General features: G+C 44.5%; 1 protein-coding gene across 1 annotated transcript in view; it reads left to right on the top strand.

The window, feature by feature from the left end:
• The window catches only part of IPO11 (importin 11), a 926630-nt gene that overhangs the window by 535708 nt on the left and 370837 nt on the right, over positions 1–20085 (top strand). Inside the window, exons 22-23 of the mRNA XM_082270245.1 lie at positions 299–378; positions 12990–13070. Coding sequence (XP_082126371.1) covers positions 299–378; positions 12990–13070 — 161 coding nt within the window. The remainder of the gene's footprint in view (positions 1–298; positions 379–12989; positions 13071–20085) is intronic.

Genomic DNA, 20085 nt, shown 5'->3' with positions numbered 1-20085 from the left:
TGTCGGTGGGACAGAAAGCAGTGGGTATCCCCCATGTTTACTGTTATCATCAGAACCAGTCTAAGAGGCCATGTGACCTTACTTTGAAGAGACTTGCACTTGCTTCATGTTGTGTAACTGGTAAAGGAGTAGTAATCTCCACAGTAGGGACAAAGAAAAATACATAACTAAAAGGGATTTTAACCATTCTCTGCTCTATCCAAATATAAGAAAAATGTTTTAGCTATAGATATAAGAGCACTCCATTCAAATGCAAAAGCTCTTTAATGCCTAATTTTATGTTTTGTTTCTATTTTAGAACTAAGTTCTGAAAACCTCCGAATATGCTTTAAGATCATTAACGCATATATTTTCTCCATGTCATCAGAGTTCTTACAGGTATGTTTCATGAATGCTGATTTGCTTTCTCTATGTATTGTATAGTTTCTTTTTTTATGAGCTACTCTAACAATTTTAATAAAGGTTTGCTTTTCTTATGGAAAGAAAAAAAAAAACAAAAGCACTTAAATTTAAGACGACATCTGACCACAGCAGAATATAATAGAGGGCACACATGAACAATAAAATCTGGGCTCCTATATAGTTTTCAAATTATTTTCAAAACATGCATTACTCCTCACTGTTTTACTGTGATTGATGACTGCTTGTTTTGTTTCAATTGTTATTTGTAAAATGCCATGTGTTTAGCAGAAGGGGCAGTGCAGAATGGGGAATTAATATTCAGGATATTGCTCATAAATTGAAAAGGCTTCTTAAGTGCCTGTTTCTCCACAGCCAATACAAGCCTTGCCATGTGAAACCATGTTTAATGCTATCATTACTTCTTATACCATTTTGCACTTTGCTGTGTAAGGCCATTACAGGAAAACATATTAAAGTACAAAATAGATGACAAGTAATAAATAGAAATTCTAGGCCACTGAATGCTGTAAAGTGATAATGAAATGCTGACAGTTTTCCATTTTTTTCTGCTTGCATTGAATGTCACTTATAAACTATATGCTATTTCTATTTTTTTTTAAAGCAATACTATCACATTTTTAGGTAGCACATATAGTAGGTTGAGACGGCATATTTGCATCTGCAAAGCTTTGTGAAACAATGGATCTTAGGGTCCAGTCAGACAAACGATTATACGGCTGGCGAAACGTTACCAGTGGTAGAATCGCCCAGGGGAGGTAATAGCTTTCCCCAGTGGTCGTTCGCAAGGAAGCCATAAAGGAATGACCTCTTGCTGGTCCGGCTAGCGAGGGAGTGACTCCATAGGAAAAGGTAAGCAATATTTATATTTAGTTCAACAGACACAGCGCTCCATTAATCCTGACTATAGGGTTCTATCACCTTCTGCAAGAGTAGGACTAGGCAGAACAAAAAACAACTTGGGCTATGGGCTGTCCTCAGCTGGTATATAACCCCCTCTCTGCTATAGGTATTCAGTTTTTCTGTCTATTCGGCAGTAAAGACCATGGCTCCCTGCTGGGATCTTTTAGTCCTAGCAATTTTTTCCTTTTTTTCTCCTTTTTTTTCTTTTTTTCTTCCAGCATCTTTGCTGGTTTCTGTCTTTGTGGACCTCCTTTGTGAGCGTCAAAGGGATCCACAAATTGATCATTTTTGGGGGTACCAAAGAAGGGGGGCAGAGTTCGTCCATTTCAGGATTTTTAGGCCCTGAGTCTCCTTGTGTGGATATAATTCCTGCAAAGGTTCAGGGGATGTCCAAACTTCCCAAGGTGTCCCCCCTATCCCTCTCCAGGAAATTGAATCACCTAGGTTTGACTTTAATGTTGAACCAGGCTGGTCCTTCTGGTCACGCAGATAGTCTTCTCTCCCGACTTGCATACAGGTTCTGGGCCTGGTGGTGTTCCCCTTAAAGGCAATTCCATTTTCATAGGCCTGTACATGGCTCCTTCAGCAGGGTCGATCCAACAGGGAGATACTGAGGTTTGTAGCGAGGTCACGGGTAACTCTGGTAGACGCCGAAGTTGTCCTAGTGCCTCTGTTGGGCCAATACCTCCCTCTTCTCGAGCTTCTTCTGCGGTTCCTGTGAAGGATCAAGGGGAAGGTCTTCTGGTCATTAGGGGGACCATAAAGGTCCTTCGGGGGCTATCTTTTAGAGAGGACCAGTTGTCCCAAGGGCTGAACTTCCATCCTGCTTTATAGTTGCTGGTTTTGAGGGCCTGGCTGTGGAAAGCCAGGTACTGAGGGATAGAGGTTTATCTGGATCAGTGATTCCTACTATGTTGAAGACGAGGAAGTCAACTTCTAGCAAGATATACCATCGTACTTGGAAAGCGTACATTTCTTGGTGTGAGCCGATGGATGTTTATCAAATAGACTTACATGTTTGCCAGCACACCATGGATCTTGCGCAGCAGTCCAAATAAACTTTTTATTTCAAAGGGATCACATCAAATCTGGATAAGTGCAACATTTCGGAGTCACGCAGGACCCCTTCGTCAGGCATGTGATAAAGTATTAACAGTGAGCAGGCAATATGTGTGGAAATACCACCAATCAAAACAATGGTAAACTGTGACACCCCCCCTCTTCTGATGTCACATGACATATTCCTGCCTATGGCCGTTTATTCAAATTATATGAGCTAAGATTAGTGTAATTTTCAATTACAGTATCTCACAAATGTGAGTACACCCCTCACATTTTTGTAAATATTTTATTATATATTTTCATGTGACAACACTGAAGAAATGAAACTTTGCTACAATGTAAAGTAGTGAGTGTACAGCTTGTATAACAGTGTAAATTTGCTGTCCCCTCAAAATAACTCAACACACAGCCATTAATGTCTAAACCGCTGGCAACAAAAGTGAACTACTTGGATTTTGGGCCTCTGTATGTGGCCATACTGTGGAAAAGTCTCTCACACGTGGTATCGCCATACTCAGGAGGAGTAGCAGATTATATTTTGGGGTGTAATTGCAAGTTATCTATGCCATGTGTAAAAAAATAACTTAATATGGCAATTTTGTGGGGGGTGGGGGGGATCTTCATTACCCAAACTAATGTGGGCAAAAATTGCAATTTCAAACAACTCACTATGCTTATTAATAAATGCCTTGGCTGTCATATTTACAAAAAGGGGTCATTTTGGGGGTATTTGTACTGTCCTGACATTTTAGGGCCTCAAGAAATGAGATTGGTAGTCAGAACATCAGGATTGATCAATTTTCAATGATATGTAGCCTAGCTTGTAGTCTCTATAACTTTCATACAAACCTATTATCATACTGTACACTTATCAGGATTTTTTTTACCAAAGACGTAGCAGAATACATTCATGGTGAAGTTTGATTTTATTGGATTGGACTTTTGAAACAAAGTAGAAAATGTTTTTTTCCCCAAAATTTTTGCTCTTTTTTTCACATACAACACAAAAAATAAAAAAACCCAGTAGTGAATAAATACCACCAAAGAAAGCTATATTTCTGTGAACAAAATAACAGAAATTTCATTTGGGTACAGTGTAGCATGGCTGAGTAATTGTCTTTCAAAAAGTGAGAGCACTGAAAGCTGAAAATTGGTCTGGGAAGGAAGGGGGTGCCCAGTATTCAGGTGGTTAAGAGGGGCTCATGTGACACGGTTAGGGCCCTTGGGTTTAGTTTTTGGGTTATTTTTCCCACCCTCATTTTCCTTTAGGCACTGCTTTTGGATGTCCCTATAGTCAGGATTAATGGAGTTCAGTGTCCGTCGATGAACTAAAAAGAAAATATGATTTCTCATTGACGGACACAGCTCCTGATCTTCTTAACTATTGGGTTATACTGCCCCCTACATGAGTAGAACACTAGAAAAAAGTCTGGCTATGCCTATGGGCAGTCCCCAGGGGTATACTCCCTTTCTCTGCTTTAGGTACTCATTTTTTTTCTGCCGAGTCAGGAGTGAGGACCTAGTTCCCTGCTGGGATATCTGGTCCTGGCATCATTTTTCTCTTGGTTTTTTTCCTGTGAGATCCACAATCCGCTGCTGGACTAAGCGATGGGCTAAACAATCTAGGTCCAGTGGTCACCCCAGTCTGCACAGCGAGAGTGCGCAGACCTCAGCTCTGCGCTAGGTCGGCCGCAAAATAGCCCCATCGGATGGGGGCTGGCCTGAGAGTCAAATGCCTTTCAAGCTCGCCTACGACGGGTTTCGGCCCGAGTCACAGCGTTCCTCCTGACGGACAGCCCCCCATTTAGATGGAGAGGAGGTTCTGTCTTGAGCAGTACCCGCCTGGTTCCTGGTATGGTGAGTAGCTGTCCCCCCTCTCCCCCTGGAGAGTTTTTGGGGTGGACGTGGCCCCTCCTTGGGATGGTCGGACTCCCGGGTTCCCCTCCTTCGTCTGTCCCCCCATCCAACCCCCCCTCCACCTGTCCCCCCACCCTACCCCCCCTCCACTTATGCTGGGGCTGTGTGGGTGGTCTGGTCAACCTCCTGGGATGGGGGCAGGGCACTATGCTGGCGATGGGCCGGGGGGTGCGCTGCCGGCGATTAGATGATCGGCTGTTCTGGGGGGAGTTGTTCCTGGTGGGGGGTCCTGCCAGGGCCCCGCGTCCTGCCCGGGCCTGTCCTTGAGGCCTAGAGATCCCTCTTGGTGCCGTGCAGGGCCACCATTTCCTTTTAGCCTGTGTGCTCAATGCATGGCGGGCATGTTTGTGTAGTCTGGTGGCCATTTTGCGGTTGTTTGCCATTGAAAATAGTCCTGTGCTGTAGGCGGCAATTTCAGCAGTGGGAGCCTCTCCTCATCCCTTGTTGCTGACTCCCGGATCTTTGTACTTTCTTATCGCCTCGCGTGGAGTGCAGATTGTCCTGGTGATTACAGGTGCCTGTTTCTGCATGGTGGTGAGTCTGGTGGGGTCCTCTCTCTCTCTGCTGAGGATTGCTTGGTGCTTTGTGCCTGGTGACCGAGTGGTGCTGCCAGCGCGGTGGGGGTTGTCCCTTTGCAGTATATTACAGTTTTTGTGGGGTCCCCCTGGTAAATCATGGAGTCTTTGAAGCACATCTCCGCACCCGATTCCCTCTCTGAGGCTGCGGGGCCCTACGGGTCCTAACCATCCATCGATGTACTATTGGTGGTCCTGGAGTCTTTTGTGTCCTGGGTGGAGGTTGCTTTCGGGCAATGGGCTAGCGAAAAGCGCCCTCCACCTTTCCCCTGCCTCATCTGTCTCATCAGATCCTGAAACTGTTCCAGCTGCTGCGGCCGTGGGTCACCCTGTTGGTGAATCCTCAGATTCACAAGCCATCCAGAGCAGCAAAGTTGTTTCCTTTCCCCACCTATTTTAACAGAGTTGTCGCTAAAGTGTGGGGATGACCAAAGCTTCCCCTTGGGGTCCCTAAGCGATTTGCTAGGCGATACCACCTATGAGGAGTGCCTAATTAGGAAGTGGACTATTCCACCCGTGGTGGACCCTCCTGTTTCCAGATTGAACAAGGCAACCATGATTCCGGTTGAATAGTCCCCAGCCTTTAAGGATCCAGCTGACAGGAAGGCGGAGGCTGTGGTCCACAATATGTACACTCTGGCTGATTTGGCACTAAGGTCGGTATTCACCATTGCCCTGGTGTCGCAAACTCTGACTGAGTGGGCCAAGCTTTTACCCTGTGACCTGGAAGAACAGCTCCCCCCTGCCTATGCTAAGCTGGCAGACCAGCTGGACCAGGGGCTTCAGTTTATCTGTGATGCCTCTTTGGATGCAGCTCTCATAGTGGTTCGGCTCTCTTTTTCGGCAGTGGTCCTTTGCCATGTCTTTTTGCTCAAATGCTGGTCTGCGGACCAGACTTTTAAAAAGGCCTTGACTGCTCCCCCTTTCAAGGAGATCGCCTGTTTGGAGCTATCCTGGAAGGTCTCACAGGGGGGAGGAGTACCTATCTTCCGCAGGCTACTAAAGGCAAGGACCCTCGTCATAGATGTGGGCCCTCCTCCTCTACTCAAAAGAAGTTTTTTTTTCATCCCTCTGTGTTGGCTGACACGGGCTCGAGCCTTTCAGGGCCTCCTCCTGGAGGATCCCAACGAACCTGTTCTGGTAAGCCAAGAGGGGACTTATCCAGACCAGCAGACAAGGCTCCTTCAGTATGAAGGTGCGTCCTCACCCGTATCCGGTCCGGGTTCAAGATCGAGTTTTGCTCTTGTCCCCGGCAAGGTTCTTTACCTCCAACTTGCGTCTGTCCCTGGACTGCTTACAGGGTCTGTTTGGGGCAGTACAAGACCTGTTACTTCAAGGGGTGATTGTCCCGGTTCCGACTTCGGAACTTTTTCAGGGTTTTTAAACCTGTTTACAGTCCCCAGGAGGCAAGGCAAGGTGCGTCCTGTCTTGGACCTCAGGGCGCTGAACTGCTTTGTGCTGGTGTGGGTGCAGAAGTTCAGAATGGAGTCCATTCACACGGTGGTGGCATTCCTGCATCAGGGGGATTTTCTTGCCTCTATCGACATCAAGGATGCTTACCTTCACATTCCAATTTGTGCCGGTCACTAGCACTTCCTCCGCTTTGCCGTGGGAGAGGAGCATTATCAGTTTGTGTCGTTACCCTTTGGTCTCACCTCTGCTCCTCGGGTCTTCGCTGAAGTGTTAGCCCCAGTGCTGGCATTGTTACGCCAATGGGGGATCACGATACTGGGCTACTTGGATGACCTCCTTCTGCGAGCGGAGTCTACTACTGCTCTGGTGGAAAACCTGGAAATCACCATACGAACTCTTAGGGAGGTCAGCTGGATTCTGAATTTTTAGAAGTCTGCTCTAGTTCCGTGCGCAAAGCTGGACTATCTGGGTCTGACTCTGGGCTCAGCCTTCGGAAGTGTGCTCCTTCCTCTGGACAAGCTCCAGAAATTGCGGGCTGCAGTTCGTCTCCTGCTGTCCAGCAGATGGTCATCCCTGCCGACTTGCATGTGGGTGCTGGGCCTGTTAATGTCTACCTTTTTGAGGCGGTTCGGTTTGCACAGTTCCATACAAGGTCACTGCAGGGAGATTCTGGCCAAATGGGACAAGATTCTGCAGTCTCTGGACAATCAGATCTCGCTGAGCCTGGGAATGAGAGAGTCCCTGATATGGTGGCTTCGTTCTCCGGTGCTTCAGCTGGGTAAATCCTCCTTCCCATGGTATGAATTGGACAGTGGTCACCATGGATGCCAGCCTGTCTGGCTGGGGATGCGTCCTTGGCAAAGATTCTGCTCGGAGGCTCTGAACACTGGAAGAGTCCAGACTACCGATCAATGTCTTTGAACTCCGAGTGATAAGACTGTGCCTGGACAATTGGACAGATCGTTTTTTAGGGCTTTCCAGTGCGCATTCAATCAGACAATGCCACGACTGTGACTTAAGTCAATCACCGGGGGGACACACAGTGTCCAAGTGGCTCTTGAAGTAGCCGGCATTCTAAGGTGGGCAGAACAATTCATTCCAGCCCTCTACACCGTACGCATTCCCAGGGTGGATAGCTGGCAGGCAGATTACCTCAGTTGGCAGGCGTTGGACCAAGGGGAGTGGTTCCTTCATCTGGAGGTGTTTCATCAGTTGTGTCTGCGGTGGGGCATTCCCAAGGTAGATCTGTTGATGTCATGGTTCAACAGAAAGGTGCAGAGGCTTGTGGCTCTGTCACAGGATCCTCTGGCGGACGCCACAGACGCGTTGGTGGCCCCGTGGGGGTCAGTATCCTCTGATTTACGCCTTCCCTCCTCTCCAGCTTCTGCCAAGACTTCTACGCAGGATCGAGGCAGAAAGGATTCTGGTCATTCTTAGTGGCCCTGCCGGGCTTGGTACGCCAATATGGTGCGGCTGGTCACCGGCGTTCCTTGGAAACTTCTTCTCGGAGTATCTGCTGTCCCAAGGGCCAATCTTCCATTCTGCTTTGCAGTCGCTGGCTGTTGAATGCCAGGTGCTGATGGATAGAGGTTTGTCTAAATTGGTGATTCCAACACTGTTAAAAGCTAGGAAATCTACTGCTAGGAAGATCTTCCATCCTACGTGGATGTCGTACATTGCCTGGTGTGAGTCTCTTGGGGTTCATCTTCACTTTTTCTCGATGGCTCGGATCTTGACCTTCCTTCAATAGGGGAGTTGGGCAGAAACTGGCCTTGAGTACTATCAAGGGTCAGGTGTCAGACTTAGCGATCTTCTTTCAACTGCCTTTGGCCACATACACCCTGGTGCATGCCTTTCTTCTGGGAGTTAGGCAATTGGCCCCTCCAGTGCGGTCACCGTTGCCGCCTTGGGACCTCAATTTAGTGCTCTCAGTCCTCCAGAGGCCTGCTTTTGCGAATCTTTGGGAGATTCCCCTGCTTACGCTATCCTAGAAAGTGGCCTTCTTGGTGGCTATCACCTCTGCGCGCAGGGTGTCGGAATGGGCAACGTTATCCTGTCATTCACCTTCCTTGGTGGTTCACAGAGATAAGGTGGTTCTTCATCCGTGCCCCTTGTTCCTTCTAAAGGTTGTCTCTGATTTTCATTTTAACAAAGACATTGTGTTGCCTTCCCTGTGTCCCAGGCCAAAACATCCGAAGGAAATTGTTTTGCATGCCTTGGATGTAGTCCGGGCAATTAGCGTGTACCTGGCAGCTATGGAGTCTTTTAGGAAATCAGACTCGCTATTTGCACTTATGGATGGGCCTCGAAAAGGGTTGTCCGCTTCCTCTGCGATCATTTCCAGATAGATCAGACAGACGGTGATTCAGGCCTATTCCATCAAGGGTCAGGTTCCTCCTTTCCCTTTTAAGGCGCACTCTACTCTGGCGCTCAGTGCCTCCTGGGCCTTCCGTCATCAGTGACGCAGGTTTGCAAGGCGGCCACCTGGTCGTCAGTGCACACTTTCACAAAGTTCTATAAATTGGATGTGTTGGCATCTGTGGATGCTTCCTTTGGCCGCAAGGTTTTGCAGGCTGCTGTTTAGAAGACCTGGTCCTCTTTGAGGGTGTATTGTTGTTTTCAGGTGAGCTCCAGTTGTTTTGGTTGAGCTCCTGTTTACCTGGTTGTCTATAGTTAGCCTTGGGAATTTATTTTTTGCTGTTCCCACCCCTCATGTTTAACTCTGCTTTGGGACATTCCAATGGTTAAGAAGATCAGGAGCTATGTCTGCCAATGAACGAAAGAGAAAATGGGATTTTTGACTTACCGTAAAATACATTTCTCTGATGTTCATTGATGGACACAGCACCCACCCCTCTGTGGAGTTGTAGTTCTTCTGACACTGCTTGTAACAAAACTGAGTACCTATACCAGAGAGAGGGAGTATACCCTCCCTGGGACTGCCAATAGGCTTAGACTTTTTTTCTGCCTAGTGTCCTACTCCTGTAGGGGGCAGTATAACTCAATGGTTACATCAGAGAAATTGATTTTATGGTAAGTCAAAAATCCTATGGAGTTTTGATACTTCTAAAACTGCTTGCTACTGAACTAAATACCTATAACGGAGAGGGGGTTATATATCAGCTGAGAATGGCCCATGGGTGTAGCCATGTTTTATTTTTTTGCCTAGTCCTACTCATGCAGAAGGCGATATAACCCTAAAGTCAGGATTATTGGAGCGCTGTGAACTCAGAGAAATGAATTTTACAGTGAGTACAAAAATCCTATTTTTAATGGTAATGCCTTTGGCAAATTTAAAGGGTTAGCTCATCTTTACCAAATTTACTACCAATGTAGATAAAAACAAGCTGTGCAGCTTTGACCAAAGTTGAATAATACCCTTGCTATAGGTGTAGGCTGTTTACATACTTTATAAAGCCTGACTGGAATACTTCTAGGATGTTGCTGAGGAAGCTGTTAAAAGAAGCCTAGTAAAAAATATGTAAATGATTGCTCACTATGGATCTATGGTAGATGCAAATATAGCTGCTGCTGCAATGGTAGCTGCTGCCTCCACTATAACCAGTGGGTGGGATTCAGCCGGTTCGCACCGGTTCGTGCGAACCTGTTATTAAAAATTTACAAGTTCGCAGAACCGAAGCTGAAAGCTGACTCCGATTATGTCACTGAGTCTGTGTAGTCAGACTTACAGTTCAGTGTTCAGCAGACCCACGCAGGTCACTTCCGTGTGTAGAGTGGAGAGGGGAGGAGCCTCGGACCCAGGCAGCTAATTGGCTGCGGTTAGCAGGTCACTTCCTTGTGTTCAGTGGAGAGGGGAGGGGCCTCTGACCTGAGCAGCTAATCAGCTTCTCTCTTCAGTGTACAAGCAAAGTAATTCACTTGTACACTGAAGCCGATTAGCTACCCTGGTCAGAGGCCCCTCCCCTCTCCACTGAACACCTTCTAGCCGGAGGGAGAGTGGGATCCATGTGATAACATATGTGTCAGTGTAGGTGAGTTATGATGAAGGAAGGTGTACTGGGCTCATCAGTCACTGGGCAGGGTGCGTGCTTCTGGTGTCCATAGGACTGAAGAGGTGGGATGGAGCTCCCTCCCTGTGATCTCTTATCTCTCATACAGCAGGCTGAGTGTGAAGAGGTGAGCCCTGGCTGCAGTGTGACATTTAGCCTTCACACAATGGATATACACGAAGATTTCTTTTAGAGAACACCAGACCTGGATGTGATCTTTTATAAGTAATCCCACATCTGTTATCTGTGTTTATTTATGTTCAGAAGACCCCACTATGATGTAATAGTAAAATGCCAACCCTTTGTTCTGGCACAGCTGCTGCTATTATTTGAAACAAAGATTCCTATACCATATGTGTCACACTTCCCAGGTGTCAAGAACAAATCCTCCTAAAGAGCGAACACTGCTAATGTGTTCGCTCTTCAGGAGGATTTGTTCCTGACACCTAGGAAGTGTAACACACATTGTATGGGAGTCATGGTAAATGTATTACAAAGCGTTTTAAATACCTAGGCCCCCTCGACCTTTAAGAAGTGACTGTACTTAACCACTTCTGGACCGGAAGATTTTCCCCCTTAGTGACCAGGCCATTTTTTGCAATTCGCCACTGCGTTACTTTAACGGACAATTGTGCAGTCGTGCGACACTAAACCCAAATAAAATTGATGTCCTTTTTTCCCTCAAATAGAGCTTTCTTTTGGTGGTATTTGATCACCTCTGTGATTTTTATTTTTTGTGCTAGAAAGGAAAAAAGAGCGACAATTCTGAAAAAAAAAACAATATTTTTCATATTCTGCTATATAACATTCCCTTTAAAAAAAAATTAAAAATCAAATTTTTTGATCATTTTAGGCCAATTTGTATTTCACTACATATTTTTGGTAAAAAAAAATCCCAATAAGCGTATTCTGATTGGTTTGCACAAAAGTTATCATTCTGCAAACTAGGGGAAAGATTGATGTAATTTCTTTTTTTTTTTTACTAGTAATGACGGCGATCTGCGATATTTAGCGGGACTGCGGTGGACAGATCGGACCCCTAACTGACATTAGATAAAAAAAATTACACCATGCTTGAAAGTCGGAACTGGTTACTAAAATTTTTGAATCCCACCACTGACTATAACTAATCACCTAGGTGGCATCCAGATGGAGTAAACTTAATAGAAGTGGGCATTGACACTGCTCTATATTATTAAATACAAGTGTCACCCTAATTAAATGGAGTATAGTCTTTATTCTAGAAATATAAATATGTGCATATCATTTTCAAATCTATTGTGCAAATAGTGCATGTGCAAACAGTGCTTGAAATACAATATACATACAGAGTGTACATAAATACCAGTGCAAATCCAGTATTAAAATAATCCACAGTAAAAACATTCATGTGCAATAATAAGTGTCTAAGTGCCAAAAAACTAATTATGTGCAAACAACGATATTTGAAAAAACAATTTATAGGGGAAACTCCCCTGCATAAATGCAGTTTGTGTAAAAGGTTATGTGTCCTATTCCGGTCCACTAGTTCCAAAGTGTTACTGTTCCTTGTAATGCTTCAGTGGAAAAACAACTTTAGTGCAAACAACTTTTCCAAGTGACACCCCGTTGTGCAAAGGATCCCGGTGCTTACACTCGTGCCCCCCACTGAGGTTGCACTCACCGGATAACACTCCCCTTTGCAGGGGTATTCAACCTTCTATATCTGCCTATAAGGATGACTCCTCTCCTCTTGTCTCCACTTAGTACCATAGTCTTCCCATGAACATGGAAAAAATATTGGTCCCCATAGTGTAATCCCGTTTAAAATAAGGTTTATTCACGAAAATAGTTCACTTACATTTGAAAAACGTTGACTTGCCAGTAAGAGTAATACAGGAAGTCTGGGTTCGCAATGCATTCCATGGACAGAAACCGGAAGTTACGCAAGGACGCTGGCCTTCGGGTGACCGTTTTTTCAAATGTAAATGAACAATTTTTTTGAATAAAAATTAATTTTTTATTTGCCAATTAGACACTTATTATTGCACTTGCATGTTTTTACTGTGGATTATATTAATACTGGATTTGCACTGGTATTTTATGTACAATCGTCATGTATATTGTATTTCAAGCACTGTTTGCACATGCACTATTTGCACAATATTTTTGAATATAATGATATGCACATATTTATATTTCTAGAACAGAGACTATACTCTATTTTTTTAGGGTGACACTTGTATTTAATAATATAGAGCAGCGCCATCAACCACTTCCATTCAGTTTACTCCAAAAGAAGCCTAGTGCTACTGCTCACCTTCACCATCACAGGCGTGAGCTCTCAAACGCTGAGCTGGCAGCTAATGCTTCAAGGCAGAGAGAGCGCATGTGACGGAGTTTGAATCAGAGAAGAAGCTCACTCCTGTGATGCTTGTACTGACAACAAAGTAGAGGAAAGATCTATTGAATTGTGTCTAATTTTTGTCTTTATATCTACATATCCTTAAAGCATGCTTCCACATATAATGTGAATAAGTCTGCTAAGTGTACGTGTTTGTCTATTAACTTTTGTTTTTTTTTTGTATTTCTATTGTTATCATTGATGAAAAAGTTAAACACAAGAATATTTGAGGTGTCTTCTGCAGGTATTTAAATTCAGTGATTTGTAAGACACGGTAACAATATATCAAGTGCTTTCTATTTTCAGATGTACGCAGCTGGTCTCTGCCAATCTTTCCATGAAATTTTAAAGGACATAACTGTTGAAGGTCAAGTTCAAGTGCTGAAGGTAAAGTCATAAAAAAATAAAATAAATAAAATAGTTGTACGGTTTGTTGTGGTTAAAGGCATGTGTTAAGTTTAAATGATTTCCAGGCTTTGTTCTGGATGGCTTTAGAAGGCAGTGGACAAAGATCAGAAGTCAAACCTAGTTTTTGCCAGAATGACAAATGGACAGAAATCTAAAAAAGAAAAAACAAACAATATTCCCCATTTATATTTTATTATTTAATACTGTAAGTGTACTTGACCTTTGCAGTACTGATCAGAGAGGCCCTGAGCTTGTGTTTTAATTTTTGATTCAACACTGTGTAAAAGCGATCTAAACATAAACTCACAAGATTCAAAATTTTTTTTTTTCCTGCAGTTCAAGACATAATGGTTGTATAATTGGTTTCTAATCAAATTGACTAAATTGATATATGCTGTAAAGAAAGCATATTTGGGTCTGCTGGAATTCAGTCAACCAGACCTGTAGAGCAACACAAGTTGCTGTTCTTTTTTAACACAATGGTGTGCTTGTATATCAAAAATTTGCTGTGGTTTTTCTATTTGCTTAAAGTAGCCATACTGCTAAATTAGAAAATGAAAAAGGATCCTTCTGTAAAGCAGAGACATTATACTTGCCTATCCCTCCACCCACCAATCTTCACACTCTACAGAAGTCATGGTTCCCAGGGAATTTTCTTCACCAATTGCACTGCACGGGACTAATACTCGATTATCACAAAGGATACTCATGTATTGTTTATATGTCTATAAAGATGGACATATTAGCTCATCACGTTTCCTCTTAATGCATGCTGCTGGCAACTGTTCTGTGCTTTATTTTAAGAAAACTAGTTAATTTAGTAAATCTGAAATGTAGGAAATTTGATAAATTACAACGTACAGGGAGTGCGTATTGTACCAAGAAGAATGTGTCCATGATTTAGTAGGAGTGTATATTTGTGAAGAACAGTATGGATCTGTGCTCTGATGGATGCGGGTAACCTCCATGGACGGGTAGACCTACCTGCAGGTTCCCTCCTCCCATCCTTAAAAATCCCTACTCCGTTTCCTCTCTGTTTGGACCTGGAGTCTGGTGGGGGTCCCAGGGCAGAGGATGCAGCAGAGACCCCTGGGGTCTCCCCCCGCTCTGTAAGGGTCCTGGGATAGTGTGTCCTGCCCTGGTAGTCTGGAGGGGTCCTAGTGTAGGAGACCCCTAGGTGCATTTCCCACTGTTTGCAGTGTGGGTATAGTGCAAGAGGGTCCCAGTGCAAAGACTGGTGCAGAGTGCACAGCGGAGTCTCCCGTAACGTGTGTCCTACCTTCAGGAGGGGTCCCCTTGCAGAGGGTGCAGCATTGCAGAGGGCACAGGGAAGATTCTGTTAGCATGCTGTAGCTGATGGCAGCCATTTTCCTTAGTCTGGCTGGTCTCTTGTTGGCTGCCATGTTTGTGAAGCCCGATGATGTCACGGGGGGCCATTTTCCCTTAGTCCGGGAGACGCTCAAGAAGGCCGAAGCCTCGTGGGGATGCCGAAGCTGCTCCTATTCCTTTTCAGTTTCCTCTTCCTGTGCCTGGGACATATGAACAGGGATGATGTCCATGGTGATGCTGGGCCCGAATTCTCGGTGCTCTTCCGATCAGTGTGGTGACTCCAGGGGGTCCCTGTTATCTCTCTCTCTCTCTGCTGATAGGTACCCTGAGCCTTGGGGGGGATACTTTAGTGGTGCCAAAAGAAAATTTTTGTACTGCAAGCTCTTTCATTCCTTATTGAGCCTCAGGGTCATATTTCCCACACTGACTCCCCTCATGGAGGTGGCAGGTCCCTTGGAACCCCAGCTTCCCATGGTTGCACTGACGGTGGTCCTGCTGTCCTTATAATAATGAAAGCAAAGAAATCAGTGCTAGACTCTAAATGAGGGGGGCCACTCTATCTGTTTTCAGCAATCAATACCCAATGGTCTTAAAGGCTGTAGATCACAGGGATCAAATATTAAATGAATATATAAATGTGTTTGTGAATATGTAGAATACAGTGTAATAATAAGGAAGATCAAAGTGATGATAAAAAAGAAATATTCTCAAGTGATAATCCCACAGTGAACGGTCTGCTTAGTCCAAATCTATGTGCTTCTTCAGAAACAAAAGTGACTAGCAGTGAAGAACAGATAATATGTGAATCGTATCTACTCACTCAAATGATAATAAACAATGAAGAAAAAAAAAAAAATTATATATACATGTGCGAATAGCAGCAATCGGTGATGATGTTAATACTGCTGTCCTTAGTTTCCTGGGTGGAATTGGCGTGTAGGCAAAGACTCAGGAGGAAGCGTCCCCCCAGCCTTTCCCTGCTCAGTCTGTGTCATCTGATTCTAAGCCTGATGCTGCAGTGCATGCGGTCCGTCCAGGGGGACTTAATATCACACCCCCAGATCCATCCGATAGTAAGGATGATTCCTTCATGGTCACAGCAGCAAAATAAAAAGCCCTGGTAGACGCATTTATCACTGCAGTGCGTAAAACTTTAAAAATGGAGGATGCTGCTGATGTAGCCACGGATGCGGCTGTGTCGTTTGGTACACACAAGTCATATTGTTCTCCAAAGGTGTTTCCCTAATGTGCCTTATTTTGACAGGTTTTCCTGTAAGGAATGGGAACAACCATAATTACCCTTTGTGGTCCCCAAATGTTTTGCTGTACGTTACCCTTTTGAGGAGTCACTTTTTTAAAAGTGGACTAGTACACAAGTGGTGGACCCTCCTGTTTCCAGGTTGAACAAAGCTACCATGATCCCAGTAGAGGAATCCCCATCATTTAAGGACCCGGCTGACAGGAAAGTGGAGGCTGGAGCACGCAGCATGTTTACTATGGCTGGTTCGACATTGCTGCCAGTCTTTGCCTCAGCCCTGGTGTCTCAGACCCTGGTCCCTGCTGCTTATGTTGATTTAGCAGACCAGTTGGTCCATGAGCTGCAGTTTATTTGTGATGCAGCTTTGGATACAGCTCCTGTGCTTTCCAAACTTTTTGTTTTAGCAGTGGTGATTAGGCGCGCGCTGTGGCTTAAGAGTTGGTCTGCAGACCAAGCCCTTCTAAGAAAGCTCAAATTGATCTGCCTGTTTGGGGTTTCCCTGGATGACATCATTAAGGGTATCATGGGGGGGGGGGGTTCGGGGGAGAGTACCATCCTGCCTGCCATAGTCTAGGAAAGGGAAGAAGCCTCATCCCAGATGGGGGCCCTCCTTCTCAGCACATAGAAAATGTGTTGGTGCTTCTGGGACAGAGCATAAGGGAAATAGATCTTTCAAATCTTCCCCAGAAGGTTTCAAGCAACCATGGTCTGGTAAACCTAGAGCTAGCTTCTCCAGACCCGCAGACAAGACCCCCTTCAGCATGAAGGTCTGCCCTCACCCATTATTGAGGTGGGTAGACATCTTTGCTGGTTTTCGGCCTCATGGACCTCCTTCATAAGCATTTAGGAGATCCACAAAATTTTTCTCTTGAGAGTACCCAGAAAGGGGGACAAAGCTTGTCCTTTTCAGGTTTTTTAGGTCCTGATTCTCCTTGTATGGATTTAATTCCTGACAAGGTTCAGGTGATGTCCGAACTACCTAAGGCCCCTCCTATCACTGTCCAGGGAATTGATTTACCTAGGTCGGATTCTAATTCCTACCAGGGTGGTCCTTCCTCTGGATAAACTTCAGGAATCACAGGCTGTGATTCATCGGCTGCTGTCACAGATAGTTCTCTCTGCCATTTTGCATACAGGTTTGGAGTCTGGTGGTATCCACCTTCAAGACAGTTCTGTTTGCACAGTCCTACATGCAGCTTTTAGCAGGTTGGGCTCCTCAGGAGTATACTGAGGTTCGTTGCGAGATCACCGGTTCCTCTGGCAAGGGCCATGGTAAGACCAGTATCATCCTCGGCTCATGCTTCTTCTGTATTTTCTGCGAGGAATCAAGGGCAAGGATCTTCCAATCATCCAGAAGACCAGTTGTCCCAAGGGCTGATCTACCATTCTGCTTTACAGTCGCTGGTTTTAATGGCTTAGCTATTGAAAACCAGGTACTGAGGGATAGAGGTCTCTCTGGATCAGTGATGCCTACTATGGTGAAGGTGAGGAGGAAGTCTTCCAGCAAGATATACCATTGTACATGGAAAGCGTACATTTCTTGGTGTGAGTCGATTGGCGCTCATCCTCGATCCTTTTCTGTGGCTTGGATCTTAACCTTTCTTCAACAGGGCGTTGATCAGAAGTTGGCTTGAGTACCATCAAGGGCCAGGTGTCTGCCCTGGCAATCTTCTTTTAGCGACCCCTAGCCATGCACTGTTTAGTTCGTACCTTCATTCAGGGGATTTGACATGTGGCTCCAACTGTACGGTCTCTTGCTGCCATGGGATTTAAATTTAGTGCTTGCGGTTCTTCAGAAACTTCCATTTGAGAATATTCAGGATATTCCCTTGTCTACGTTATCCCAGAAGATGACATTCTTGGTGGCTATTACCTCAGGCCGCAGGGTATCGAAAATGGCAGCATTATCCTGTTGCAGTCCCCATTTAGTGGTCCATAGGGATAAAGTGGTTCTTCGTCCCGGTTTATCATTCCTACACAAAGCTGTCTCTGACTTCCATTTGACTGAGTACATTGTGTTGCCTTCCTTGTGTCCCAAGCCGGCTCATCCCAAGGAATTTGCTTTGTATACCTTGGATGCGGTTTGTGCGATTTGGGTGCATCTGGCAGCTACCGAGTCCATTCGGAGTTCAGACTCACTTTTTGTGGTTACGAACGGATGGACCAAGAAAAGGGCTGGCCGCTTCTTCGGCTACCATCTCCAGATGGATCATACAGATGGTGACTTGGGTCTATTGCATTAAAGGTCAGGTTCCACCTTTCCCTGTCACAGCGCATTCTACTCGGGCGCTGAGTGCTTCTTGTGCCTTCTGTCATCGGGCATCAATGTCACAAGTTTGCAAGGCGGCCACTTGGTCGTCAGTGCATACCTTCACAAAATTCTATAAGATAGAAACTTTTGGCATCTGCGGATGCTTCTTTTGGCAACAATGTTTTGCAGGCTGCTTTTTAAGAGGGGCTGTTCTCTCTTGAGGGGTGTCTTTTTTTTTTTAAACTTATTTTTCAGACGGTGCTCCTGTGACCCCGTTAAGGTTCCTGTGTCCTGGTTAAGGGCTCTTATGTTTAGCCTTGGGTTATATTCCCCACCCCTCATTTTTCTTTTGGCACTGCTTTTGGATGTCCCAGTAGTTATGATTTATGGAGTGCTGTGACCGTCGAACGAAAGAGAAAATGGGATTTTTGTACTTACCGTAAAATCCATTTCTCTGGTTACTTCGGGCACAGCACCCACCCCTCTATGGAGTTCTGATGCTTCTAATACTGCTTGCTACTAAACTGATTACCTAGAGCAGAGAGGGGTTTATATACCAAGCTGAGGTCAACCCATGGGCGTAGCCAGGTGTTTTTTGTTCTGCCGCCTGATACTCCTGGAGGAGGCAAAATAACCCAGTAGTTATGATTTATGGAGCGCTGTGTCCATCAATGAACTCAAAGAAATGGGTTTTACGGTAAGTACAAAAATCCAATTTTTTTTCTCTTCTGTAAAGCCTTGATCCATTCAAGGAGCAAATGTCCTATGAGCACTTTCAACTTCATTGTACCAGCATCTGGTCTGGCTTTAGAAAGCTGGAACGCATTTCTGTCACACAAGAAAAGAAATAGAGGAAAAGCACGATGAAGAAGATAATCTCACGCTTGTATGCTTTTTATACTTCTAAGCCACATATTTCTTTGAATGGTTTTCAGTGGTGATTGTGAAATCAATATTGTTTGATGAATGGAGTGGCGTGTCTTGGTCTATTCAGAGGACACTTGAGTATTGTAACTAGCCATCTTGAAGATGTCTAAGATGCATCCTGGGCTACAAGAAAGTTTAACTACTTGTTGACATTTGCTGCCTTTATAGTGCAGTGATTTCAGTTTAAGTGGCTGACAACAAGTGGATACATGTATTAAACCCACAACAGTAAAATCATCAGCATTGTTAATCTTTGGGGAGGGGAGTGTTACATGAAGTAGAAGATTTGTATACACTAACCTTTTTAAGCTGAACTCTAGCGAATACTTTTCAAGCCATTACAGCAAGCAGTTTGTTTTTCCTTTTGGGATAAGGTTTTACATAAGTAAAACCTGATCATTGAAAGCACTTCTGTCAGTAGAAATGGTTTGTCTCAACCCTGCAGCTGCTACATCTACAGTACAGCCTTTTCTGTTAAAAAACAACAACACTTTACTGTTGGGATCACCAGGTGAAAATGAGAGAGAGCCTAAAAAGAAAACTAATGCAGCAATCAAATCTAAGAAATGGTAAGCAGCAATATAATGTTTGCTTTTGGGTTTGATACCTCTTTTAAAAAAAATGTAATTGTCTTTTATTCACGGTGTATTGATGCAATATTTTGCTACATTTAAAGTACAACTAAAGGCAAAACATTTTTTTTCTTTTAGTTTTGGATAGAGTGGGGATGGATTAGAACACCTGTCTGTTTTTATTGCTTTCTTTGCCCCCCTTAGGGAGACTGATCCTCTTTTTTTTTTTTGTTCTGTTGACCACTATCATTAAAAGTGAAAGAAAAGGAATATTTTGAGTTGTCCCCAGAAAAGTAATAAAGGAGAAATCTTCCAATGGGGTCACTAATTCTGGTGACCTGGGGGTCCCCAAGGAATTCCCTTAATTTGCAAGGATTTTCACTCACTTCCTGTTTTGGTTATGGGACAGGAAGTGAAAGGAAATCTCTGCAATGGGACACAGATGGCAAAAAATAAACTGACAGGGGTTATGAACTAATGATCGACCAATATCGTTTTTTCGTTGCCGATACCGATATATAAATTTCGACACAAATCTCCTACTGAACATGTAAATCTTTAATACCATTTTTAAAATTAAGGGCGCGTTCTTCATACCTTAACTGCATAAAAACTGATAGGAAAATTTAAATTGCAGGGACATTAGCATTTCACATC

This window comes from Pelophylax lessonae (assembly GCF_965119305.1).
Source record: "Pelophylax lessonae genome assembly, chromosome: 1".
In the NCBI taxonomy this organism is placed as follows: domain Eukaryota; kingdom Metazoa; phylum Chordata; class Amphibia; order Anura; family Ranidae; genus Pelophylax; species Pelophylax lessonae.
This window is presented reverse-complemented; position numbering and strand designations above follow the sequence as displayed.